This window comes from Halichoerus grypus, chromosome 6 (genome assembly GCF_964656455.1).
Source record: "Halichoerus grypus chromosome 6, mHalGry1.hap1.1, whole genome shotgun sequence".
Classification (NCBI taxonomy): Eukaryota; Metazoa; Chordata; class Mammalia; order Carnivora; family Phocidae; genus Halichoerus; species Halichoerus grypus.
In genome coordinates this window covers 120,138,869-120,165,294 of record NC_135717.1, presented here as the reverse complement: position 1 = coordinate 120,165,294, position 26,426 = coordinate 120,138,869, and the positions used below count along the sequence as shown (strand labels likewise).

Below are 26,426 nucleotides of genomic sequence, written 5' to 3'. Positions count from 1 at the left end.
GAGGAGGAGGACTGGGGCAGGACACTCTGTCCCCTGTCCCCCACCAAGGCTCCTGGGAGGAGCTGAGTCACACACCCCTATGCCCCTCCCCACCCCCCACCCCAAGCTCCCAAATCCTGGGAAAATCTGAGTTTATGCCTGGGCTGAAAAAAAACGAGAGAGCTGGGTCCATACACTTGTGCTTTGCTGGGCTTACAGCAGTCAGGCCACAGCCCCTCTCCTGCCAAAAGGGGTTCTCAGCCCTTGGCTCGAGCAGCTTTCACCTAGAGGTTCCCTTGGAGGCGGTGGCATGCTTAGATTCTGACCCAGAGGTGCCTTGGGTTCCTCGCCTAAGAAAGGCTCAGGACCTACGGATGTGAGAGTGGGATGGGGGCCAGCATCACCCCACAGTCTGACCAGCTGGCCTCTCCCCTGGGCTGCAGCTGGCTCTGGAGAGGGGCTTTTAAAAAAAAAACAGCTGGGTGATCTGGGACAGGAAGGAGAGTAGCAGAATGAGGAGGAAGACTCCGTGTGGAAGGAAAAAGCATTGATTCTGGGCACTTCCATTCTGAGTCCCCCAGGCCAGAGTGGGGCAGGGGCCTGGGGAAGAGAGGGGGCAGGGTTTGATTTGGGGGATTATTATTTTGGAAGGGGAGAAGTCCTGGGGGAAAAAAGGCAGGAAGGGGGCTGGGAAGGAAAGGTTAGGAGAGAATCTAGGCCCCTTGGTCCCCCTCCCCCAGACTAAGATAAAGACTAGAATCCTGAAAGGTGATCTCATCACACAGAGCCAGGGCTGGGGGAAGGGGTGGGCAGGGGGTCACTGCCTTCCCTTGCTAAAGAGTCCTTTCCTCTACATCCACAGGAGATCAGGGGATAACGGGGTCCTGGGTTCCAGCTCCCAGAACTTAAAGGTTGGGTCCCTTTGCAAGACACCACCACCACCCTACCCCACTCTACAAATCTTCAGGTTTGTAGGAATCTGGCCAGTTTGATCAAGAAGACACTGAGGGGCCAAAGCACCCCCCTCCCAACCACTCCCAGGCTCTTGGTCAAATGCCAGATTCTAGGGAGGGTCTCAACAGAGGTTTCCATACCCTACAACCAAGAAGGGGGTGACCTGGAGCAGAATCACCTGGTGAGTGATCCCAAACTCCTGGGTTTTCAATTCCAGCAGCTTGGAGGGAGGGGGTGAGGGGGCAGGAGAACTCGAGGAGCCCCAGGCAGGTCCTCCATCAGATCAGGCTGCCTGGGAGCGCTCTGTACCTCAACTCCTGAATCCCAAATCCAGCTGGCCGGAACCCAGGCACCCAGTGGCCCCGGAAGGCAAGGGGGAATCCCAGTTGGCTAGATGCCAGAGGTGTCTCCTATCTCTTTAGAGCCCAAAATCTCCTTCCCGAAGGAATGAGGGAGACCCCCACACACATATACAGGCTCCCTTCTCCCTCCAGAGGTGATTCCTTTCCTCATTAGGAAATTCTCCGCTCCCTTTTTCCGACTCCTTTTCCGAGCGTTTACGTTGTACATCTGGAAAGGAGGGGGAGGAAGGAGGGGAAAGCAGAGAGGAGGGGGAAGAGCCCAAACCCGCTCCGTCTGACCCAGTCCAGACAACCGGCCTCCAGCTGGGGCTAGGGAGAAGGGAGTGGAGAGGTGCCGGGGCCCCCCCACGCCCCTTCGGGGTGGGGGGCGCGGGCTCAGCGTTCCAAGGACCCAGGAATGCCCCCCCGCCCGCCCCCCCGGCAGGCGGGGCGAGGGCTCAGCCGGGAGTTTGGCAAACTCCTCCCCGCGTTGAGTCATTCGCCTCTGGGAGGTTTAGGAAGCGGCTCCGGGTCGGTGGCCCCAGGACAGGGAAGAGCGGGCGCTATGGGGAGCCGGGCACCAGGGTTCCCTCTCCACGCCGTGCAGCTGCGCTGGGGCCCCCGGCGCCGACCCCCGCTGCTGCTGCTGCTGCTGCCGCCGCTGCTGCTGCTGCCGCCGCCACCCAGGGTCGGGGGCTTCAACTTAGACGCCGAGGCCCCAGCTGTGCTCTCTGGGCCCCCGGGCTCCTTCTTCGGCTTCTCGGTGGAGTTTTACCGGCCGGGATCGGACGGGTGAGTGAGGAGAGTTGGCGGCGGGATGGGGGGTGGGGGGCTGGAGACTGGGGGCGCGGCTGGAGTATGGAGGGGACCAAGGCTTGAGTTTGGGAGGCGGAGTTTGGAAGGACTAGGGCTGGAGTTGGGGGCCCACGCTAGAGTTGGGGGCCCGCGCGGGAGTAGGGAGGGGACAGTGGCCGGCGCGGAGTGGGCGCCTGGAGTTTGAGATCAGTGGGGAGACATGTGTGGGGTGGGGAGAGGACACGAAGCTGGAAGCTGCAGAGGTCTGGGCAAGGGTCTCGGGGCCAAGGGAAAGGAGGACGCGCGAACCGAGAGCAGCGGGTCTCTGGCTGAGATCTGTGAGCTGCGGGGACCCGAGGCGGATGCTGGCGAGAGGGGGCGCGGAGGCCGGGAAGGGCTTTTTGGAGCCCTGGGGGACCTCGGGACCCCGGAGGGCCATTGTGCGGAGGGAAGACGGGTCGAAGCAGAATGAGCTGTGTGTAGCAAGAGGGAAGTCGGACTCTGAGGGGGTCCGGAGGTTAAATGGGGACCAGCTTCATCCTCCCCTCCCCCGCCTCCGCTCAGACTGGGAAAGACCCGGGAGGGGGATGGCGGCTCCCTCCCCTTTCTCCTCCGGCTCCTACTCCGCCCTCCACCCCCAATCTCCGTTCGGACGAGGGGACCCGAGAAGTTGGGGAGAGCCCCGGGACACGGGCCCTGGGGGCGCCGGCGCTGGGGCGGGCTTGGCCAAGGGCGGGTGCTCGGATGTGTCGGGAGGGGTGTGTGTGTGCGCGCGTGAAGGGGGGTGGGCGGTTTCCCTCTTCCTCTAGCTCTTGGGAGGAAGAGAAATGCCGATTTCCTGTAGCTTGTAGGCTGGAGCTGAACTGAGACCGGACTCCAGGGCTGGGGTCGGAAGCTGGGGAGACGCGGGCTCGCTGGGCCCAAGAGCGTCATAACATAGGACATCAAGGACTGGGGAAGTCTCAAAGGAGGGTCCTTATTCCCAGCTCAGCAGGGTGACAAGCAGACCAGACCCTGAGTGCCTGGATAGGGGGGGAGCCCACAGACTTGGGGAAACCGGAGTTAGAGCTGAGGCAACATTGGAACAAGGGTATTTGTTTAAATGTGGGGGGTTGGGAAGCAAGAGAAGAAGGTAGCTGCTCCTGGGCCAAGCCAGGGACTCCCAGCTGCCAGATTCCTGATCCTCCACAATAACTGGGAAATCCTCCTTCTCCTTGTCTCTGGGCTCTGAGCTTCCCACTGGTGCCGACCACCACCACCCCAACCCCTAGTGTCTCGGGGTTTGATGGGACCTCTGTCAGAGGTGAGCTGTTTTTATACATGATACAGTTAACTTAGCTCTACTCATTTTCTTTAGTTTTTGGAGAAAAGGGGTTAATCTAGCTAATTCAATGGGGGGGGGCAGCAAATTTCTCCTTTGTCTGAAATGGGAAAAAAGAACGATGGTTAGGCCCCAGCTGTTGGTTCTGCGCTATTCAAGGTCCCCACCCAACCCCCACCCCACCCCCCTGGCCTCCTGCCCAAACCCCATTGCATCACCCTGGCCTGGAGCCTCTGCCAGGCCTGGCCTCCCCCAGGCCCCCTCAAACTGCTTACCACAACCCTAATGGAGTAGAGAAGAGGGAGGCAGGGAGGGGATGGGATCTTGCCCCATATCAGGGTAAATCCAGTGGTCTGGCTCTTAACCTTCCTCACAGCCCACCCCCACCCCCACCTAGCCAAAGTGTCATCTCCCTTTTAAAAGACTCCTTTAAAACATCTGGATTTTCACACACTCCCATTCCCTAGGTGTCTGGCCCCTGGGCTGATCCTATAGTCCCTAAAGCAGTCTTCTCAACCAGGACCCAGCCTTCTCATCCCTCCTCCTCCCCCTCTGCTCATCTCTCCTCCCAAGAGAACCCAGGTGTCCAGCTTGCACTCCTCCCCTCTCATTTTCTCTTACAATACACCCTTAGAGTAGGACTCTGAACAATCCACCTCCCCAGTGACCTCCCTCCCACCACAGCTGGGCCTTCAACCCCCTCCTGCCCACAGGGGACAAAAGTAGCTCCCAACCTGGGGCCATCTCTGGAGAGGGCAGGCCTCAGTGTTCTTGTTGTCCCCGAAACATCTCTCACAGGGGCACTGAGACAGCATCAAAGGGCAGGGTGAGGCCGAGAGGGGTTACGTGGTAAGAAAGGCCGCGCTTTGAGTCAGACAGCGCTGGGGGTGCATCCTGGCCCCACCACTTTGTTCTTTGTGTGACCTGGGGCGAGTTACTTTTGCTCCGTGTTTCATGGTGTTTCATGAAAATCAGACACCTAATGGATGAGGCTGTTCTGAGGACTGAGTGAGACAACAGATACAAAAAGCACCTGGTCCATAGAGGGTGATCAGTACATGGGAGGCATGATTTTTCCAGGGTAGCTGTTTTCTATTTCTGGTTTTCTCCTCCCTGGATATCACCTGGTTCTTTGTCTAACTTATTCCCCATTTCTTACTTGCTTTTAGGATTTGTTTAGAGTAGTGATAGTAATAATGGTCCTTCACATTCCTTAGCACTGTCCTATCAATTTTTCCATTGGATTGTTAACAAAAACCCTTGCATTGAGTATATAGGAAACACTATCGTGTCGTTTTATATATACATATAAACGGAAACTTCAGGAATCATAGAAATTGGCTTAGGGACCATTCAAGGGCAACCCGTCATTTTATGGGGAGAGAATCCAGAGCTTGGAGAGAAGTGACTTGGCCCAGGTCACAAGCTGGAAAGGCATCCAGACTTAGCCCGGCTCCTCCTTCCCTTCTGGTACCGGCGCTGCCACAAGTGGAGCCCACTCTTCCCCACCAGCCAGCCGGGCATTTCTCTTGGGAATACACTGGGGGATCTAGAATGTCCTCTTCTGACCTGGCCAGGGCAGCTGTAGGACCTGCAGGAGGTGGGCCCTGGTCCACTTGCTACTCCCCACCCCCGACCTTGCCAGGCCAACAGAGTCAAACAGTAACCATGTATTGAACAGGAACTTGGTTAATCAGAAGCCTGGCTGGGGAGATAGTAGAGGGGAGAGAAGGGGATATGTTGGCAGCAGGGTAGACCAGAACGCTGGCCTAGGAAAGAGGGTTCTTAGCTTCTGGTCCTTATGTCGGGAAGGATTCTGAGTGACCTTGGACATGTTACTTAACCTCTCTGGGACTTAGTTTTCCCATCTGTGAAATGAGAACATGGAACTAGGTCAGCAATTTTTTAAGTAAAGCTTTTTCTTTATTTCCTTTATTTTTGTTTAAATTCAAACGATGGCTTACCAGGGCATTCTATATAAAACCGGGAAAAGAAGTTGCTCTAAAAGAAGATGGGGAGGACTGTCAGGACCAAACGGGCCTCCCCAAACGTCCATGTGGCTGGCCTGAGGCATCTACGGGACAGTCGTCCTCGAAGCTGTGGTAGCCTGTGTCTCCACGAGCCAACTCTAGAATTTCGGGGAGCTGAGGCTTCAAAAGTAATTATGGCAATTATTTCTTCCCGTGAACTCCACATTTTAGAAGAGTTTATCTGCCAAACTGCATTTAGTAAGGCATAATTAATTCCTTTTTCCTGTTTTTTATCAACTAGAAGTTAGAACAAGAAGACAGCTAGAGCTGCCAATCAGAGCTTCTGACCAATACGTGATAACCAGCTTCCCCAAATGTTGATATCATTTTAGCCAAAAGCAAATACACTTGAGGTTTTAATTAGCCCAGCCACCTTATCAGGTGAAGGCATGATTCCCATTAGGCTTTCTGAAATACTGAAAATAGCCCAAGGTCCCTCCATTGTTACCTTCGTGGACCCCTAAGAGGGCCCAACTGCTGCAGGATTTAGGAAGCAAGAACTAGGAGTGGGGGAACAAGGATAAACTATGTGATGGGGCTACCCTGACACCAGGCACTTTGCTTGGCACATGGGGGAGGGCGCTATTTATTGGGATGCAAGGGCCACTGCAACCGCACGTATCAGTCACGGGGTGGGGGTCTGGGTCTGGGTTCCTTGCCTGCTTGCCAGATCTCCTGATCTCTCGCACAGCCACAACGTATATGCCCCCCAGGCCATGAGCCTGTGCGCTTCACAGGCTTTGTAAGGCCTCACTCACCTTCCAACCCTGCCAAACTCCAAGCTTCTTCTCCAAGCCATCCTAAGAGCCCTCGGGCTCAGTTCGTCATCAAGAGCAGGGGGTGTTGGAAAACTGGGAGTGGGAGCAGGGTCTCTTGGCTGCCGCCTTGTGCTCTCCTGGAAATGGAATATCAGAGCTCCAGGAGACTTTCAGGTAAACTGTTCAACCTCTTCACCTAGAGAGAGAGGGAAAGGGTATCGCCCAAGTCCACACTGAGCTAGAGCCTGACCCGGAGCTCCTGACTCCTAGTCCAGTGCTCTTTTCACTGCCTCCTGTTCCACAGCTATTGTCTGGAGCTGCGCCTGCTAAGGGACGCTTGCACCCCTCTCTCCTCACCTAGTCCTGGGACAGTGCAACCTCTGCCCCCCACCAGCCTCCCCTACTGGGCCTGGCAACTGACTGGATCCCTGTGCCTTCCAAGTAGCCAGCTCCCACCCCCCAACTGGATGTAATGCCTGAGTGAGAGGGGTGGGGCCCGGCCAGCGGGTGGGAGACAAACGGAGAAGTGAGAGGTTGGAAACAGACAGGAAGCCACAGGCAGTAAACATTTCCTGTCCCCAGGGTAACCAGGGCTCACACCCCACCCCCCTTCACTCCAGGAACTCTCCCTCCCTGGCCCCCTCCTATTCCTCTGGACCCTGCCTTCTCCCTCCTCTGTTCTCATCCTCCGGCCCTCCTTGCCCACTCCACACTCCCCACTTCAGTCCCGTGACCCTGCCACCTTATTCTCCCCATCTCCTGTTCCTCTTGAACCCCACCCCTCTCACCCCTGCCCCACCTGGTCCTCTTGGAAGACACCCCTAGCTTTTGGGACCTCTACCATACTTACCCACTTGGGCTCTTTCCTGGTAAGGAAGGCTAGGGAACATACCCAAATCAGGGAAGAGATGGTACAGGGAATGTTGAAAGCTAAAAGAGGCCAGAAACCAGTAGAGATGGAAGAGCCCAAGATCTGAGATGGAGAGAGAGACAGAGGACTCAAAAAACCGAAACGAAGAAGGCAAGTAGTCACAGGGGCAAAGAGACAGAGAGATTGAGAAGCAGTGCCAGAGCAGATATGGGAGGAGAATAGAGGCCAGGCTGGCAGGGACACTGGCCCAGGGGCTGGGTCCAGTTGCCCCAGGCTGCCAGATGCAGTCCTTGTGGGAGACCCTGGAGGAGAAAACCAACAGGGCTGATGGCTACACAGAGGCCTTGGAGCCAAGGGACCTCAAAGACTGTGGTAGAGGCAGAGCCAAAGGCAGGAAAGATTGCCCGGGACCTTAATCATGACCACCCCGTTACATAGGACCCCCCAGCAAAGGCAACTTTCTCCTCATTGTCTCAAAGCACCATGTTTAGAATCAAGACCCAGTAGAGCAAGATCTGAATTCAGACTCCTAGGGATGGTGTGTGGGGAAGGGGTTGGGGGCTGAGCAGAAACCTAGCCAAGACGGGGAGGTCTACCCCAGAGCCCGGGGGGGGGCAGGCCCAGGCCCAGGGGAATCTGTCTTCACCATCCTCCAAGCTCCTCTCTCCACTTCTACTGACTGATTTCCAAGACTCACATTTTCCTCCTACACGCCCCAAGGCTGGGCAGCCGGGTGCCTGGGTCTTGGCCCAGAGAAGGGCTTTGGCTTGGGACAAGAGGGTAGAGGCTAGGTGAGAGGACCCTGGAGCTCCAGGGGCTGCGTGTCCAATCCTGGCAATCCACAGGGGAGACGGAGAAGCTGGGGTCCAGGCCTTCTGGCTCCTGTTCCCTTCCCAGAACTGACTCTGGTTCCTCCTCTCTAGTAACAGGGGAAGGTGGTGGAGGGGGGTGGTTGTGTTAGTGACAGCGGCACATGGGGACCACCTGACTCCAGCCTGTGCCTCTGGCATCTGTGGCATCTTCTGGGATCTAAATACAACCCAGGGGGGCATCTACCCCACCCCCCGCCAGCCCCTGGCCCAGAAGCCTGGGGGAGACTGGAGGAGAGCTAGCAGTCATTCTGAACCACCTCTCCTTTCCCCTCCACAGGGTCAGCGTGCTGGTGGGAGCGCCCAAGGCTAACACCAGCCAGCCGGGAGTGCTGCAGGGTGGTGCTGTCTACCTCTGTCCCTGGGGCGCCAGCCCGGTACACTGCACACCCATTGAATTTGACAGTAAAGGTAACCCCCTCCGGTAGGCGGGGAAGCTCGGAAAGGGACTGGGGGTGGTGCGGCAGCGTGGGGGCGGGCCGAGCGGCGCCCGGAGCGAGGGGTGGAGCCGGCCGGGGTTCCGTGGCCACGTGCCGTCCCGGCGCTCCGGGCTCCGGCGCTCTGGGCTCCAGCGCCGTGCGGTAGCGGCGCAGCGGCTTCCCGTGGCACTCCTACCACGTTCCCAGTCCAGCCCAGCCCAAGGAGGGCGGGCGTGATTCAGAAACATGTGGCTCTCATTTCCCCTGAATCACCCACAACTCTGGGAGGCCGGGGCAGTAACGCAGACAAAGACAGGGAGAGTCACACAGACTTTTCAGTGCATCCAGCTAAGCACTAAGTGACAGACAGTGCATGGCAGGCACTGTGCTGGTGCTGCGGGGACCGGGGCGCGATGAAAGCACTGCCCGCAAGGAGCTCCGGGTCTGGAGTAGATGCAGAGGTGGATGGCAGCGAGGCACGGGGAGACGGACGGACAGATAGACAGAAGTAACGGCTGACGCATTCAGAGCACTTGCTCACTGTTGTGAGCACTTTGCATACTTTAACTTGCTTAATCTTTTCAACCCCAGGGTGAAGTATTATCCCCATTTCATAGATGAGGAAACGGAGGTCAAGTAACTTGTCCGAGGTCATGCAGCTAGTAGTATATGGTGGATAAGGGACATGAACCTGAACAGTCTGGCTCCAGAGATAAAGACTGGGGTGAGGGGACAAAAAGAGGAGGGAGAAAAAGATGGAGACAATGGCAAGGGCAGGGAGAAGATCATGAAACAGACTGCCTTTTTTTTTTTTTAACCTGAAAGATGAGAATCAAAGGAAAGAAAAAAACCGTCCTATAGAGGGCAGAGATAAGATTTGGAGAGACAGACAAATGAAGGGAGAGAGAGAGAGAGAAAGAGAGACATAAGGGGACAGAAACCCAGATAAGAAAGGGGATGGAACAAGGTGCTGTTAAAGACACAGACCCAGGTACAGAGAAGTGGAGCCAGAGGACTACCCTCGAGGGAAATAGCCTTTCTTCCCCACCACCCTCCTGCCTCCCCCTTACCGCAGGCATCCCTGTCCCAGCTGGGTGAGGAGGCACGGGGATGAGGGGAAGGCAGCTCTAGAAAGCCTAGGTTCTGTGCGTGTGTGTGTGTGTGTGTGTGTGCGCATACATGTGTCTGGGGAAGGGGTGAGTCAGGCTGCACAAAGTAGACTCTAAAGACCCTTCCCCACTCCTCTCAGTGAGTCATGGGGCTCGAGGTTTGCAAGTGCCTGGGAGCTCCCAGGCCGAGGGTGAGGGCTGCTCGAGGGCGAGGGCTGCTCGAGGGCTCAGCCGTCCACAGCCCAGCATGACTGCCTCTCTCACTTCTCCAAGGCTCTCGGATCCTGGAGTCCTTAGTGTCCAGCCCAGAGGGACAGGAGCCTGTGGAGTACAAGTCCTTGCAATGGTTCGGAGCAACAGTTCGAGCCCACGGCTCCTCCATCTTGGTGAGGGCCCGGCAGGCTCAGTGGTGTGGCGACTAGGGGATGGGCAGTGGTTGAATATAGTGCAGCACAGGCCCTCTCCCACAGAGGGAGAGAGGAGAGGCCCCGTCGGACTGACCTGAAGCCCCCTCCTCCCGGGCCCTGCCAGGCCTGTGCTCCTCTATACAGCTGGCGCACAGAGAAGGAGCCGCTGAGCGACCCCGTGGGCACCTGCTACCTCTCCACAGGCAATTTCACCCGAGTTCTGGAGTATGCACCTTGCCGCTCAGGTAGGGCAAGAGGGGGCATGCGCCCCACGTCTGCCTTCGCTCTGTGAGTCCCCACCCCACCCCAGTTAGCCTTTCTGATCACTGTCAGGTCCAGGGAGGTCCTTTCTCTGATGCCCCCTCCCCCCTCCCTCCCCAAGCTCGCTCTCCTTTCCTGCGAGACCCATCTGTGCTGGGCTCCTTCCCACCACCTTCTCCCCCTCACAGATTTCAGCTGGGCAGCAGGACAGGGTTACTGCCAAGGGGGCTTCAGTGCTGAGTTCACCAAGGTGAGAGGGTGGTCTGGGAGGGAAGTGGCTGTGGGTGGCATCACACGGGAGTCAGGACCAGATGTGGACTCCTCTCCTTCCCCCTATAGACTGGGCGTGTGGTCCTGGGTGGACCAGGGAGCTATTTCTGGCAAGGTAAGTCCTTCCTCTGCTGTCTCTTTGTCCCCTGGCACACAGCCTCTCGTCCCTCTTCCCGCCTGAGATCACCATCCTTCCCTCTTCTGCCCCCATCCCGATTCTCCTCTCCCTTCCTTAGATGTATATATCCTTTTCCTCCACCCTCCACAAGCTTCTCTTCCCTGAACCAGACTTCTGCAATGCCACCCCGTCGGCTCCCAGTGCCCCCCTCCCTGCCACCTCCTCCTCCGTCCATCCAACTCCTCGTCCCCTTCCCCAGGCCAGATCCTGTCTGCCACCCAGGAACAGATTGCAGAATCCTATTACCCTGAGTACCTGATCAACCTGGTGCAGGGGCAGCTGCAGACCCGCCAGGCCAGTTCCATTTACGATGACAGCTACCTGGGTGAGTGAGCGATGGGGAGGGGTCTACAGGGAGAGAACCTCAGGTACTCTTGCCCCAACTCCCCCCACTTCTCTTCTCCCACTCAGGCATCCCCAGTCCCTCTGCCATACTTGTGTGCAGGCTGCATATGAAGGCCCAGTAGGGGTGGGGAAGAAACTGGAGGATGGGCCACAGCAGAGGGGTCCCCACAGGAATACTAATATCCACTCACCCTGTCCCCAGGATACTCTGTGGCTGTGGGTGAATTCAGTGGTGACGACACAGAAGGTGAGTGTGTCCCCCAGGCTGGGGCCACGGGAGAGGGATGGATGGAGGACACCCAGGACCTGGGGTCACAGGAACCGAGACCCCATTCTGGTCTGATGCCCCTTTCCCCACACTTAACCCACAACTTTCTCTTCTCTTTGCAGACTTTATTGCTGGCGTGCCCAAAGGGAACCTCACCTATGGTTATGTAAGACGAAGCTTGACCCTCCCTCCCTCCCTTCCCTTCCCTTCCCCCGGCTAATCACAAAGAACCACGCACGGCAGTTTGTGAGGGTTCAAAAAGTGGATCAGAACACAGGCTTGGGAGGCAGACCTGGGTTCAAGTACTGGCGCTTACTCTGGATGAATCATTCTGTTATTTATTCATACCCCATTTCATTCCATAAAATCCTTAAACCTACTTAGCCTCTCTGAGCCTCATTCTTCTCTGTATAATGGGATAATAATAGTTCTGACCTCACAAGGCTCTTGTAAGGATGAAATGAAATAATGCCAGTGAAAGTACTTAGTGAACTCTTAGGCAGTGTACAACTGGTAGCTGTTATTATTAGACCTTGACAAGTGCTTTAAAAAGGACATAGATAAGAATGCCACAAGAGTTCGTTCAATTGACAGCGTTTATTAAGGCAAGGTAAGAGATGAGAAGATGAATAAGACACTGTACCCCATCTCATAAGGTGCTTCTAATCGAAGATGTAAGATAAGACACAGGCACAGTTATAATCTCAGGTGCGGCAACTTCCTGTACCCCTCGGTGCAGCAGGCTCTGCCCATTCATGATCCCACGGTCTTGGGATCGAGCCCCGCATCGGGTTCCCTGCTCGGCAGGGAGCCTGCTTCTCCCTCTCCCTCTGCTGCTCCCCCAGCTTGTGCTCTCTCTCTCTCAAATAAATACATAAAATCTTAAAAAAAAAAAAGGATATAGCAGATTAGTGGAGGAACGAACGGATCAGAGAAGGTTCTATGAAGGATCCTTGGAGATGAGGCAAGAGGGCATCTGGGACAGGAGCATGAAAAGCATAGAAGAAGAGGAAAGTCAGGCCATTGTAGCAGACTCGTGGGCTGATTGAGGATGAGGAGAATCAGGAAAGGTTGAAGAAGAACAGATAGGTTGGGGCCAGATTCTCCAGGGCCTCAGAAGAGGCCAAGAAGTTGAGAATTTGGGCAATGGCTCCAGGGAATCCCTGTGGATTTCCAAGCCAGAAGTGTCCCTCCTGGATCCGCTCTGGGACCATCAGTCCATCTGCTGCAGTAGAGGCAGGGTGCCGAGAGGCGGGGGGGGGGGGGGGGGGGGGGGCGGGCAGCCAGGGGGCCGTCCCGCAGTCCTGGGAGAGGACTCACACCAGAGTAATAGCGAGAGTGAGGAAGAGGGCAAGGAGTCAAGGGCCAGTGGCTAAGGGCGGACAGAGGGGAGCCAGGAGTGTTGGTGGTTTGGGAGGGCTGGGGGATGAGGAATGACTGAGGTCTCAGCGTGCATTCATCATTCAACTAATGATTATGGTCTGCTGCACTACGGAAGCATTGCTTCAGGCTCTGGGGCGAGAGCAAAGAAAACCCAAACTCCTGCCCGCACTGCTCTTACATTCTAGTGGGTAGAGATGAACAATGGACAGATAAATATAAAATCCGTCAGTAGTTGATCAGTGATACGGAGAAAACTAGTGACGTTGCCATGTAATGGAGCCACCTGGCATAGAGATGGGAACACGAAAGCAAAGTCTGGAGGGAATTAGGAGACAAATGGTCTGCGTCTCTAACAAATGCCTCCCCCCGGGGAATCCCATACCCATTTGTCCTCCACCCATGGGATGGTCTGGGAGTCCACGACCAATGGGTGTTATCTCGTCATCCCCAGGTCACCATCCTTAATGGCTCAGACATCCGATCCCTCTACAACTTCTCAGGGGAACAGGTGAGGACACCCCCCACACACGACCCAGCTTGGCCCTCTGCCAACCAAGTCCCAGCCCTAACCCAGTAAGCTCAGCCCAACTTCTCAGGCTCCCTGGAGTCTCTGACCTCCCCCGACAGTCCCTGTTGATCCCGTTGAGTGACCCCCTAGTTCTGACCCAATGCTGACTTTTGTCGACCCCCACCTCAGATGGCCTCCTACTTTGGCTATGCGGTGGCTGCCGCAGACATCAACGGGGACGGGTGAGTAGTGGGAAAGGGGCACAACGCGATGCCCTTCCCAGATACAGGACTGAAGAGTGGGAGTGGGACAGATAAATACAAGGAAGGTTTTTCTCCAGGCTTTTTCTCTGGATTCTCCCCCAGTGCCTGCCTTCCCCTTGCTCAGAAGCAAGGAGAGAGCTGAGAGCTAAAGACCTCGAGTCTTCTCGGTTGGGTGGGAGGGAGCCTGGGATCCAGGATGCCTGGGATTTCCTGGCAGTGGGACTGGGGAGGGGAGGTGGCAAGGCAGGGTATCAGGACACCGAGGTTTTCCCCCCTCCCCTCAGGCTGGATGACTTGCTGGTGGGGGCACCTCTGCTCATGGAGCGGACCGCTGATGGGCGGCCTCAGGAGGTGGGCAGGGTCTATGTCTACCTGCAGCACCCAACTGGCATGGAGCCCACACCGGCCCTGACTCTCACCGGCCATGATGAGTTTGGCCGATTTGGCAGCTCCTTGACCCCCCTGGGGGACTTGGACCAGGATGGCTACAATGGTAAGTGCCATGGGCCCCAGGAGCTGAGGAGGACTCTGGGGCCTGACTCAGAAGGAATTTGGGGAGATGGTGGCTGTCAGCGAAGATACCCAGACCCCCAGTGACTCCCCAAGGAGGTTGTGTAAACTTTAATCCTGATGTTTAGGTCTTGGGACTTGAAGAGATTAGAAAACTGGGAATGACAGATGGGAAAGAGAGGATCCTGGGTTCTGGGATCTGGTGGTAGAGATTCAGACTCCCGCATTCCCGGCCCTCTGACTGGTGTGGGTTGTGTGTCTTGCAGATGTAGCCATTGGAGCTCCCTTTGGTGGAGAGACCCAGCAGGGAGTAGTGTTTATATTCCCTGGGGGTCCAGGGGGGCTGGGCTCTAAGCCGTCCCAGGTTCTGCTGCCCCTGTGGGCAGCTGGCCACACGCCGGACTTCTTTGGCTCTGCGCTTCGAGGAGGCCGAGACCTGGATGGCAACGGATACCCTGGTGAGTAGTGGCTGAGGCCCCTTTCACCTTAGAATTCTCCAGGTCACAGACCCCTCCCCCCTCCTCTGCACTTTCCGGAGCTCCTGGGTACAGTTCTAGAATAATGCCACCAGATGGCGCTGTTCCCTCACTTTTGCCTCCTTTGCGCAATGACCTAGAAGAGGTTCAGGAAGGAATGATCTTGATTTGGGGCTTGCTGTAAGGGGTAGTTTCTTGACTTCTTGCAGATCTGATTGTGGGGTCCTTCGGTGTGGACAAGGCTGTGGTGTACAGGTATGAATTCGAGGGGGGGCAGCCTGGGAAAAGAAAAGTAGGAACTGGGGAATTTCTCAATAGGGCTGAGGTTGGGAAAGTGTGCAAAGGACACTGGCTTCCTGGGGCTTGCACATCAGCTTCCTGTGCCCGGATTCCAGCAAAGTCTTAGTTCTGTTGACCCCATATCCACTCTTGGCAGGGGCCGCCCCATTGTCTCTACCAGTGCCTCCCTCACCATCTTCCCTGCCATGTTCAACCCAGAGGAGCGCAGCTGCAGCTTGGAGGGGAACCCTGTGGCTTGGTGAGCTGGGGCCCAGGAGATGACAGGGAAGGAGTCTGAAATACCTCAGTCTGTGCCTGGGAGTGGGCAGAGAAACCAGGTCTGTGGTAGGGGACAAATGCGGGTGTCCCAGTCCGGGTCTGTCTGGGAGGTAGGTGGAGGATAGGATGCCTGTTCATTGGATACACCAGCTTTCCTCTTGGTCTTCCTCCAGCATCAACCTCAGCTTCTGCCTCAATGCTTCTGGAAAACACGTTCCTGACTCCATTGGTGAGGGAGACTGCCTGAATCTCGTAGGCCTTGGGATAGGGGATGGAGGGCCCGGGGACTTGGGCACCTCCCTTCTCTCTGAATAGGTTAGGAGGGAGAGACAGACTCTCCTGAACATATGTTCCTGGCTGTAGGCTTCACAGTGGAGCTCCAGTTGGACTGGCAGAAGCAGAAGGGGGGCGTACGGCGGGCACTGTTCCTGGCCTCCAGACAGGCGACCCTCACCCAGACCCTGCTCATCCAGAACGGGGCTCGGGAGGACTGCAGAGAGATGAAGATCTACCTCAGGGTACGGCCCCAAGGGCGGAGAACAGACTGGCCTAGGGAGGGTGTCACATAGAACTGGGGCCCGTCTTGAAAGAAAAGAGATTGGGGATCCCAGAGAGAGGCTTGGGACTTTGTGGGCTGAGGAAAGGGGCCCTTCTGTCTGAGGAACTGGGAACCAGGCTGTTGGGGCCTCGGAAGTAAAGAGAATGGTCAGATTTGGGCACCTGGATTCTTGAGGGCCCTGAGTGGACAAAGAGAGATGTGTCCCCTGACACAGAGAACTCTCTCCCCCACCCCCCAGAATGAGTCAGAGTTCCGAGACAAGCTCTCCCCGATTCATATCGCCCTCAACTTCTCCCTGGACCCTCAATCCCCTGTGGACAGCCATGGCCTCCGGCCAGTCTTACATTACCAGAGCAAGAGCCGCATAGAGGACAAGGTGAGGAGAGGGGTGGGAGATGAGACCCGAGAGAAGAGAACCCTGGGCACCCAGGGCAGGGCCCTGGAGGGGGGAGCCTTCAGCCCAGGAGGAGGTCTAAACTTCCCCTCTCAAAGCTATCTTGCTCCCCAGGCTCAGATTTTGCTGGACTGTGGAGAAGACAACATCTGTGTGCCGGATCTACAGCTGGAAGTGTTTGGGTAAGTGAAGGCCAACGTCCAGCTGGGGGATTCCAGATGCTAAGATCTCATAGCAGGACATGTGGAGTTTGGAAGCACCTGGCACCTGAAAAGATAGACTAGGGACATACTAGCAAGCTGTGTGACCTTAGGAAGTTATTCAGCTTCTCTGAGCTTCAGCTTCATCTGTAGAGTAGGAATGATAGCATCAATTTCTCAGCCTTTTTGGAAGGACTAAGTGAAATAATCTACATAAAGCATCTGGCTAGGGGGGCGCCTGGGTGGCTCAGTTGGTTAAGCATCTGCCTTCGGCTCAGTTCATGATCCTAGGGTCCTAGAATCAAGTCCCACCTCGGGCTCCTTGCTCAGCAGGGAGCCTGCTTCTCCCTCTGCCTGCTGCACCCTCTGCTTGTGCTCTTTCTCTCTCTCTCTCTAACAAATAAATTAAAATCTTAAAAAAATAAAAATAAAAAATAAAATAAAAATTTGGGGCGCCTGGATGGCTCAGGTTGGTTAAGCATCTGCCTTTGGCTCAGGTCATGATCCCAGGGTCCTAGAATCAAGTCCCACATCGGGCTCCTTCCTCAGCAGGGAGTCTGCTTCTCCCGCTGCCTGCCACTCCCCCTGGTTGTGCTCTCTCTCTCTCTCTGACAAATAAACAAATAAAATATTTAAAAAAATAAATCGGGGCGCCTGGGTGGCTCAGCCATTAAGCGTCTGCCTTTGGCTCAGGTCATGATCCCAGAGTCCTGGGATCGAGCCCCGCATCAGGCTCCCCGCTCCCACGCTCCGCCAGAAGCCTGCTTTTCCCTCTCCTACTCCCCCTGCTGTCTTCCCTCTCTCGCTGTCTCTCTGTCAAATAAATGAAATCTTTAAAAAATAAAATAAAATAAAATAAATCATCTGGCCTAGTTATCCATAGAGTTGGAACTCAGTAAATGGTACCTATTATTATTGTATTATTATTATGGCTCATTGTCCTGGTTTGGGGATTAATTTCCCAGTGTCCCTTACCCTGTGTTTCCCCTCCAGGGAGCAGAGCCACGTGTACCTGGGCGACAAGAACTCCCTGAACCTAACTTTCCACGCCCAGAATGTGGGTGAGGGCGGTGCCTATGAGGCCGAGCTTCGGGTCACAGCCCCTGCAGAGGCTGAGTACTCTGGACTCGTCAGAAACCCAGGGGTGAGAGGGGACTCTCGGGCCTGGCTTGGGAGGGGACCCCCCCAGAGGGGCACCAAAACCTTACCCATACCCACCCCACCTCCAGAACTTCTCCAGCCTGAGTTGTGACTACTCTGCTGTGAACCAGAGCCGCCTGCTGGTGTGTGACCTGGGCAACCCCATGAAGGCAGGAGCGAGTGTAAGTCTGGCACAGGAGAGAGGAGCCGAGAGGGCAGTGACTAGCCTGTCCAGAGCACAGCTGTGGAATAGGGAAGGGGGCTGGAATTGGGGTGAGGCAAATGCCCAGTCTAACAGGCTCCTTTGTTCTCCCTCCTTGCCCCACAGATCTGGGGTGGACTTCGGTTCACAGTCCCTCACCTCCGGGACACAAAGAAAACCATCCAGTTTGACTTCCAGATTCTCAGGTAGGGAGTTGGGGGCGGGGGGGAGGCTGGGTGGGGTGGAGCCTGGTGCAGGGGGGCATTCTCCCTGCCTGGGCTCCAGCACTGCCTCAGTCTCTCCTCCATCCTTCAGCAAGAATCTCAACAACTCACAAAGCGAAGTGGTTTCCTTCCGGCTCTCAGTGGAGGCTCATGCCCAGGTCTCCCTTAATGGGTAAGTGCCCAGGCAAACTGGGGCCTTTCTGGGAGGGGAGACACTTCTAGGAAAGGATGCATAGAGGATCCCTTCCACTGTCCTCTAAACCACCCTCCTCCTTAGTGTCTCCAAACCTGAGGCAGTGCTATTCCCAGTGAGCGACTGGCGTCCCCGAGACCAACCTCAGGAGGAGGGAGACGTGGGCCCTGCTGTCCACCATGTCTATGAGGTGAGGAATGGTAGACGGGCTAGGTTCAGGGCAGGCTGCTGGGAGTGGAGGGGCTAGAGAGGATTTCATCTTCGCCTATTGATTTCCTCCTTCACCTCTGAGATAGGAGACATGCAGCAGGGGATATTAGGCCGTGGTGACCCATGGTCTCAGGAGGGCAGAAGCCCTCCCTCCTTCTCAGGATGGTTGTGTTCCCCTCTCCTCAGCTCATCAACCAGGGCCCCAGCTCCATTAGCCAGGGCATGCTGGAGCTCAGCTGTCCCCGGACTCTGGAAGGTCAGCAGCTTTTCTACATGACCAGGGTGACAGGACTTGGCAACTGCACCACCAGTCACCCCCCCAACCCACAGAACCTGGAGGTGAGAGGCCTGGAGACTGATATGGGAGGAGGGCCCACAGCTGGGGAGGTTAGGGAAGGTCACTGGAGGCCTGGAAGAGCCCGAAGGATGTGCCTGAAGCTAAGACTGGAAGAGGGGCAGAAGAATCACAGACACCTCTAGGCCGTGGAGGGAAAAAGACTCTTTTATACACTGCCTGAAATATCCTTCCCTTACTTCTTGCCCTGGCATACTTCTAGGGCCCATCTCTGTCCCACCTTCCCTGGGAAGCCATCTTCAGACCTGTTTCTCTGGGCCCTAATGCCTGGTTTAAAGTTTGTTTACTCACTGGCAACATTTAAGCAAATGAGTGTCCTACGCTGAACACTGTTAGAGGCTCAGGAAATATCTCACTGAACCAAACTAACAAGGTCCCCACTCTCATGGAGCTTACGTTTTAGTAGAGAATAATAGACAATTAAAATTGAAAGAGGAGGGGCGCCTGGGTAGCTCAAGTCAGTTAAGCGTCTGCCTTCAGTTTAGGTCATGATCCCGGGTCCTGGGATCTAGCCCCAGAGCCCCACATCTGGCTCCCTGCTCAGCGGGGACCCTGCTTCTCCCTCTCCCTCTGTGCCGCTCCCCCTGCTTGTGCTTTCTCTCTCTCTGTCAAATAAATAAATAAAATCTTTAGAAAAAAGAAAAAGAGAGGGGCGCCTGGGTGGCTCAGTTGGTTAAGCAACTGCCTTCGGCTCAGGTCATGATCCTGGAGTCCCGGGATCGAGTCCCGCATCGGGCTTCCTGCTCAGCAGGGAGTCTGCTTCTCCCTCTGACCCTCCTCCCTCTCATATGCTCTCTCTCTCTCTCTCATCCTCGCTCTCTCAAATAAATAAATAAAATCTTTAAAAAAAAAAAAAAAGAAAAGAAAAAGAGAGAGGGAACAGGTTGGAGCTGCTCTGGAACCCAGTTGCTGGCTGACTTGGATGCTGTGATGAGGTGGGAGAGGCAGCTAACGGTCTCTTCCTTCTTCCAGTTGGATCCAGAGGGTTCCCAGCATCACCGGCTACAAAGACGGGAAGCTTCAGGCCGGAGTCCGGCCTCCTCAGGACCTCAGATCCTGGTAAGTCATACTGGGACTTGGGTTCTTAGAGCCTCCAGAAGGGCAGAACTCCGGGTTCAAGCCTCTTCTTTCTTCCCAGAAATGCCCCGAGGTGGAGTGTTTCAGGCTGCGTTGTGAGCTCGGGCCACTGCACCGGCAAGAAAGCCGAAGTCTGCAACTGCATTTCCGAGTCTGGGCCAAGACCTTCCTGCAAGTGAGGGAGCCTTACCTCCACCCTGACCCTTGACTTTCAGTCCGGCCTGATCATACCCTCCCTTTCCCTACTGCCCCAGCCACCTTCTTTGGTGAATGGGACCCAGACACTCCAGCTCCCCTCCCTCACCCTTGTTTAGACCAGGCTGTGTGTCCTTTATGCCACCTAGTGGCCACTCTGGGAGTGACAGCTTCCCTCTCCAGGCCCATGCAGAAGAGGGAGAACTGGAGGGAGACCAGCATGCAGAGAATGATAAAAAAACAGATGGAAGATGAATCCATAGTGGAGAGGCAAGCAGATGTAGGAATAGTAAAGAGCAGTCATTTATTGAGCAAACCCTGTGGGCCAGGCAGTGTCCTGGGTGCTTGACCCACATTAATGACTCAAAAAAAATTTTTTACTGAACATGTAGCCATCTAATTATACATTATTTAGTTATAAGTATTAATTGCACATTTGTTATCTCATATAAGGAATACAGATATTCAGGAGAGAATGAGTCCAGAATAGGGAAAGATCACAACCTGAGCCAGATCGCGGGAAGCCCTCTGTCCTCTAGATCCCAAGAGGGGCTGCCCTGAGCACCTCTTCCCCACCCACAGCGGGAACACCAGCCATTTAGCCTGCAGTGTGACGCTGTATATGAAGCCTTGAAGATGCCCTACCGAATCCTGCCCCAGCAGCTTCCCCGAAAGGAACTTCAGGTGAACCTGGGCCAGAGGTCTGGGCCGAGGAAGCTAAGGCTCAGAGTACTGGGCCTGGCACTAGGACTGGGACTTGGGTGGGGGCTGGACTTGTTATTGTAAAAAATATGTATTGAGCATTCCTGTGCGCCAGGGCCTGTGCTGGGTCCTGGGGATATAACAATAAGCAAGATGAACAGTCTCTTCACTTTTGGAGTTCACAGGCTAGCGGGCAATGAGAACACAGTGTGACAAGTGCCAGGATATTTATGGGAACACATCAGAGGGACACTTAAACTCAGTCTTGCAGTGTCAGGAAAGGCTGCCTGGAAGAAGTGACGTTTCAGCCGAGACCTGAAGAATAAATAGGAACTACGGGGCTAATCAGTCAGGAAAGGTATATTCTCTGGGGAGAGGAAATTAGCAGGTGTAAAGACTCAAAAGTACAAGATAATAATGCACATCTTGGGAATTTAAATTTTGAAGTTCAGAATTCTGTTAGCCCAACCTGGGAGGTGAGAGGTGGTCTAGGTCCGATAGCAAGTGGGAGCCAAGTGGTGGGTGGGGAGAACTAATGGCTTTTCAGTGACCTCTCCTGACTTGCTCCCTAGGTGGCCACGGCTGTGCAGTGGACCAAGGCAGAAGGCAGCCACGGCGTCCCACTGTGGATCATTATCCTAGCCATCCTCATTGGCCTCCTGCTCCTAGGGCTGCTCATCTATATCCTCTACAAGGTCAGCCACGTCCTACCTGTGACTTGGCCACTCCCTCATCAGGTTCTGCCCTTAACCCAACATAGTCCCAAGCATCTATCTCCAGACCAGGTCTCCAGCCACAGGCCCCCTCCTCTGCCCTGGCCACGTGCATGCCATCCTGACCCTGCCTGTAGGATCCTTCCCTTCATTCCACAGCCCGTAGCTTAGAAAGAGTCTCTTGACTCAAGCTGAGAAGTTTGCCTAGACTTGCAAAATCAATGACACTCACAAGTGGCAAATATGTGGCATTTGTGCCATTATCACTTCCCCCCAAAACTAATGGCAGCCATCACTAATTGGCCGTATCCTGGAAGTGGCCTCAGAATCCTTCTCAAGAGGCAGCCACTACTAAGCATTCAGACGTAGAACTTGAATTCAAACCTGTTTGCCATCCCTGGCCTAACTGGGGGCAATTTACAGCACTGATGAAAGAACCCCTTATACCAAAAGCACTCCCAGCTTTAGCCCTCCTGGCCCATTGGACCTATTGGAGAGGTAGTCTTAACAGCCAGGATTTAGGCCACTTTTGCAAAATGGGGAGATTGGAAGCACTAGAATCCTCTTCATTTCCTCTTGGGATAAGATATGGGGAGAAATGGAAGCCAGAATATCTAAACTCTCCCTCCTTACCCCCTCAATTAGCTCGGATTCTTCAAACGCTCCCTCCCATACGGCACCGCCATGGAAAAAGCTCAACTTAAGCCACCAGCCACCTCTGATGCCTGACTCCTCCCGATTCCAGACTCCCAATCCTCAAGGCCCAGTAACCCCACCCTCAGTCTACTGACAGGGAGGGGGCTGGGCACTTCCTGAAGGTGCTGAGGGCCAGGGAGAAGCTCCTCTCCCCAGCCTAGAGACATACTTGAAGGGCCAGAGCCGGGAGGTGAGGAGCTGGGGATCCCCTCCCCCCATGCACTGTGAAGGACCCTCGTTTACACATGCCCTCCTCATGGATAGGGGAACTCATATCCAGGGATAGAGGCCCCAGCCTCCCTGTAGCCTTTGCATTTTGGAGAAAGTTTCCTGAAAACAACTTGGAACCAGCCCTGGGAAATCCGATCCCAGTTCTCTGGGCCAGATGTGCCACCAGGACTTCCTGTCCAGCTCCAGCCTGCAAAGATCTATCCTCAGTCTTGCCAGAGATCCACAGGAAGCCCCCAGCTAAGAACCTGGAACCCGGGGAGTGAGACCTGGAAGCTCTGGACAGCCCCCACCCTGGTGGGCCAACAAGGAACACTAACTGTGGATGGTGCCCCAGGCCCAGCTCAGGACAGATCCCAAACAAGGATCATGCTGGCTCAGAACCAGCTCCAAGGGGATTCAGAACTCTAATGGGGCCAGATCGAACCTGGGGCCTGGGGTTGATCTGGGACCCAGACTCAGACGTTGGTAACCTAACCAGGCAGATCCAGGACTACATTTGAGCCTGTTCCAGACCTGGGCCTGGAGGCCCAATCCACCTCTGACTCGGGAGAAGTCAGGAATTGCCCAGGACCCTGAAGGGGCCATGATGGTAACAGATCTGGAACCTCAGCCTGGCCAGGAGCAGGCCCTCCCAGTCCCCAAGAAAAAGGTGAGCCCACTGTCCTGGGCCTGCAGGATTTAGGTTCTGCCCACTAGCTGCACTGACGCTGCCCCTTTCTCCCTGCCCAACCTCCCCTCACCTCAGCTCCGGACATCCGGGACTTATTTAAACTCTGTTGCAAGTGCAATAAACCCGGCCCGGTGCCCCCACTGACCAGAGCTGGAATTTGTGTCCTAACCTACTCTTTCCAAACCCATCCTGGAACCAGATGGCTTGATGCGTAGGAAATGTCTGTTTTTCACAGCTTCTTTCTTTGGGAGTCAAGAGTATGACCCCCAGGAACTATGGAACTACTTTTTGGGTTTTAGATGAAAGAGATGATGGAAGGGGTGAAAGGAGGACTTGACTCCTTCCCATCACCCAGCCCCACCCGATCTGGTTCCCAGCACCTCCCAGAGAGAAGAAAAAGAATCCCTTCTCCTTGGGTTTAAGCATTAAGGGAAGAATGAAAAGCAGGAGGTCCAAGTTGAAGGTGGGGGAAGATGGTCCAGAAGACTCACCTGGCCTTCTCTAAATCAGAATAATGAAATGGCTTGAGAGAAAAAGCCACAAAATGAAATCAGAAGAAAGCCAGTTAGGTTTTTGTTTTGTTTTTATTGCTCATTATACACTGGTAGATAGAGAGGGTGTTAAATAGTTCACATACATTATCTCATTTAATTTCTCTATCAATAATCCTGTGAAGTAGGTACAATTAACCCCATTGACACAAGGGAAGATTGAGGTCCAGAAAGGTTATATAACTTGCCCAAGGTCACCCAGTGAGTGCCAGAGCAGAGTCGAATCCAGCCTTGTCTGACCGTGAAAGCCCTCATTCTTAACCAACATGCCCCTAGGGTTTAGGTCTTTGAAGAGAAATCGAAGTGAGGGAGCCCCTCGGGGTCCTCTTGTCTTTTCAAGGCCAGTCCTAATGCGCCACAAGAGGAAGGAGAGGGTGCTGAAATTCTAATGGATTGTTGGAGGCAAAGATGGCCATGTCATGCTAGACCAGAATTCAGCCACCAGAGGGCAGCATAGCCACAAATTTATGGGAATTTTGGGCGGGGGAGTGCTTGAAGTCCATCTCCTCTTTCCCCCACCACCCAGGCTATTCTTATTAACTTAGGCTTCTGCCTAGCAGTGCCTGCATCACCTTAAACATATCTCTTTCCTGGGAGATCAAGGCTGCTGCACACTCCCATCTGTGACTTCTTGATAATTGTACCTCAGACCTTCTTTCCAGAACCTATGAATGAAGAGGGACTGATAAGGAGGAAGAGACCTAGTAAGGCCAAGAGCCACCCAGTATTTCCAAGGATGGCAGCTGATGCATAACAAGGCACTGGGAATTCTCAAGGAAGGAAATCTCATATTCCCCTGCTTGGGGGAGGGGTGGGATTGGCCTCAGCCAAACTCCAGGGGCCAGATCTGAGATTTCTTACAGGGGCAGGAGGAAATGAGGAAGGGAAGTGAGCTGTGTGGGGTATTGGGCTGGTGTCATGGGTGTGTCTGTATAGTGCCTGTAACTGATTCTCAGAGAGTGACAAGGTCTCTCCTGAGGGTACACAATATGAGAAAGGACTTCCTTGGGCTCAGAAAGGCCACAGTTGCATCTAGCACCTGCCTTCCTGCCCCTGAACTGTACTCAGGCTCTGGTCTGTTTCCCCTTCCAAATCTCCCAGCCCCTCCAGAGGATGTCTGCCTCTCATCCTGAGACTTGAGCCATCCAGAGGGACAGGAGGGTAGGGGGCTAGGAGGCCTGAGCCCTTTCCTCATCTGTTTGTACAGAGATGGGAAGGAGGCCCAGGGAAGGGAACAGAGCAGCTGGGGGTGCAGGGAGGGGGAGGGGGCTCAGGAGAGGCAGCTGGCAGGCGGGAAGCTGATCTGGGGGTCTCAAGTTTCTTGACATCAATTAGAGCAACCGGCCCGGGCTCATTAGTAGCCCGGGGTGCAGGGCTCATCAATAATGAATTCACCCCGCACACTGCCCCCCCACCCCCTGCCCCTGGCTGCCTGCAAGGTCACCCCGCCCTCCAGCCAGCTGCCTCACCTTGGTAAGTTACGCAACCCCTCTTCTGAGACCTCCCTAACTCAGAGTCCCCGGGGGCAGTGTGGGAGGGTTGACAAGGCGGAGGGCAAAGGGGTCTCTATCACCAATCAACCACACCTACTGTTGATTCTTGTTTGTTCTGAGTCCACCAAGGAGGGGAAAAAAATGGGAAGAGGCAAAAAAGTTGGGGGGGGTGGGGCAGTGCAGGAGGTAGGATGGATAACAGGGCCTGGGGAGAAGCAGGCTCTGGGATACTAGGGTTGAACAACATGGTAGCAGTGTGGAGCTGGAGTAAGAGGACCTCCTCTGACTGGCTAGGAGGACCCCCTACATTCTCTCCCAAGGCCAGATTTGGGCAGCAAGGTCACAGTCCCCTGAGATCTCTGGGCCTCTGTATCAGAACAAGACCAAGGCATTGAAACCCCCAGCATTCTCTTGCCATTGAGCTGGGACATCTTTTCTTCAAACCAGATCAGTGGGGTAAAGGCAAGAGACTGCTGAAGTCCAGAATCAGGAACTTGAACTTCTGGTACCTTAATTAGCCATCTAGTCCCACTTCCCTGCTGAACCCAGGAATGCCAGTCCTCAATCCCCCTTCCCCAACTGTTCCAAGACTCCAGTCCTGCCACCCTTCCACCAACCTCTTCCTCCCTGCCTCCACCCTCCTTAAATCCCAAGCGTTCTAGTTCCCAGTCACACCTCCTTTCCCTCTGGCTGGGACTGGCCTGAAGCTGGCTGCATGGCATTCTGGGAAGTCCTCCTGCCGCCCTCCCTCTTGGGGCAGGTATAGACAGGTCCAGGCTGTAGCAGCTGCATCTTCCCCAGACACTTCACAGACTCCCAGACTCGAGCCTCATGCTGGGGTCCCAGTTGCTCATCTCTAATCAAGTCCCCCTGTTAGTCCTTAAAATACATCCAATGTCCTGCACAGCCCCCTGACACTCTCTGCAGCCCATACATTCTGTCGTATTCCCCATCTTCCCCTCCACCTCACCAAACACCCCCACTAGTCCTCTTCAATCCAAGGTCACCTTAATGGGGAAGGCCCCGGGTTTGGGCCCTGATGCCTGATGGATGCTCCTATCTCCACCCCAATTCAGGTCATTTGTATAGAATTGAGCCTCAGTTCTGGATTTTGTATCATCTTCTGGTTGCCCTAATGATCACAGTTGCAAGCTTCTTTTTCCACCTCATTGATTGCAATCTCTTCACTCAGACCTTCCCTAAGGACCTAGGCATTTGAACCCCAGCCAGAGATCAACCTGGGATCCATCTTCAGCCCCACATTTCACCTCTGAAACCCAGCCCCCAAACATCTTGCTCCAAAGTCGGAGAAACAAAGGACCTTAACATTCTCTGCACTCCTCCACACGGACCCTGCCCAGCCTATCACTCTGAAGAGGACCCAGGTGTCCCACCCAACCCAGGCCCCATCCCTCCCCAGAGTACTTAGGCATCCCTCACCCCGTATCAGCTCATGACCAGACTTCCTGCCCTCAGACTCAGCCCTTCCCGGGAACCCAGGCATCTTAGTTCCCAGCTTCCTCCATCACTTCACACCGCCTTGTAGATGTGTTCCGCCAGCCCTGGCTGCAGTGACACCGTAAATCCAGGAGACCCGGGGCAGCAAGTGGGAGAGAAAGCGGGAGGGGCAAGGAGCCGCCAAGACGTCCCCTCATTGAGCCCAGGGTGCCCGGGTTCCCCCCTCCTCCCGTCTTCACCTGCTGCGGGCTCCGCCCCCGCTCCGCCTGGGCCGGCCTCTGCTCCTCCCC

The 26,426-nt window shown here is 55.1% G+C and overlaps 1 protein-coding gene across 2 annotated transcripts; it reads left to right on the top strand.

Moving 5' to 3' along the window:
- Nucleotides 1-1,762: 1,762 nt before the first annotated feature.
- Nucleotides 1,763-22,783, top strand: ITGA5 (integrin subunit alpha 5). 2 transcript variants are annotated; one of them, XM_036124235.2, is made up of 30 exons: nt 1,767-2,066; nt 8,199-8,329; nt 9,720-9,832; nt 9,978-10,098; nt 10,303-10,364; nt 10,454-10,499; nt 10,762-10,887; nt 11,110-11,154; nt 11,298-11,341; nt 13,010-13,066; nt 13,256-13,308; nt 13,614-13,822; nt 14,106-14,297; nt 14,525-14,570; nt 14,752-14,853; nt 15,047-15,102; nt 15,237-15,391; nt 15,671-15,808; nt 15,941-16,008; nt 17,020-17,170; nt 17,256-17,348; nt 17,495-17,574; nt 17,684-17,764; nt 17,870-17,975; nt 18,182-18,334; nt 19,323-19,409; nt 19,489-19,602; nt 20,205-20,306; nt 20,897-21,019; nt 21,683-22,783. In XM_036124235.2, the coding sequence occupies exons 1-30, from the start codon at nt 1,840-1,842 to the stop codon at nt 21,764-21,766; spliced, it is 3,165 nt and encodes a 1,054-aa protein (XP_035980128.1). In that variant the 5' UTR covers nt 1,767-1,839; the 3' UTR covers nt 21,767-22,783. The 2 variants fall into 2 exon arrangements, with proteins under 2 accessions (XP_077932221.1, XP_035980128.1); XM_078076095.1 differs by lacking the exons at nt 20,205-20,306; nt 20,897-21,019; nt 21,683-22,783 and adding an exon at nt 20,076-20,204 and having other exon boundaries at nt 1,763-2,066.
- The last annotated feature ends 3,643 nt before the right edge of the window (nt 22,784-26,426 follow it).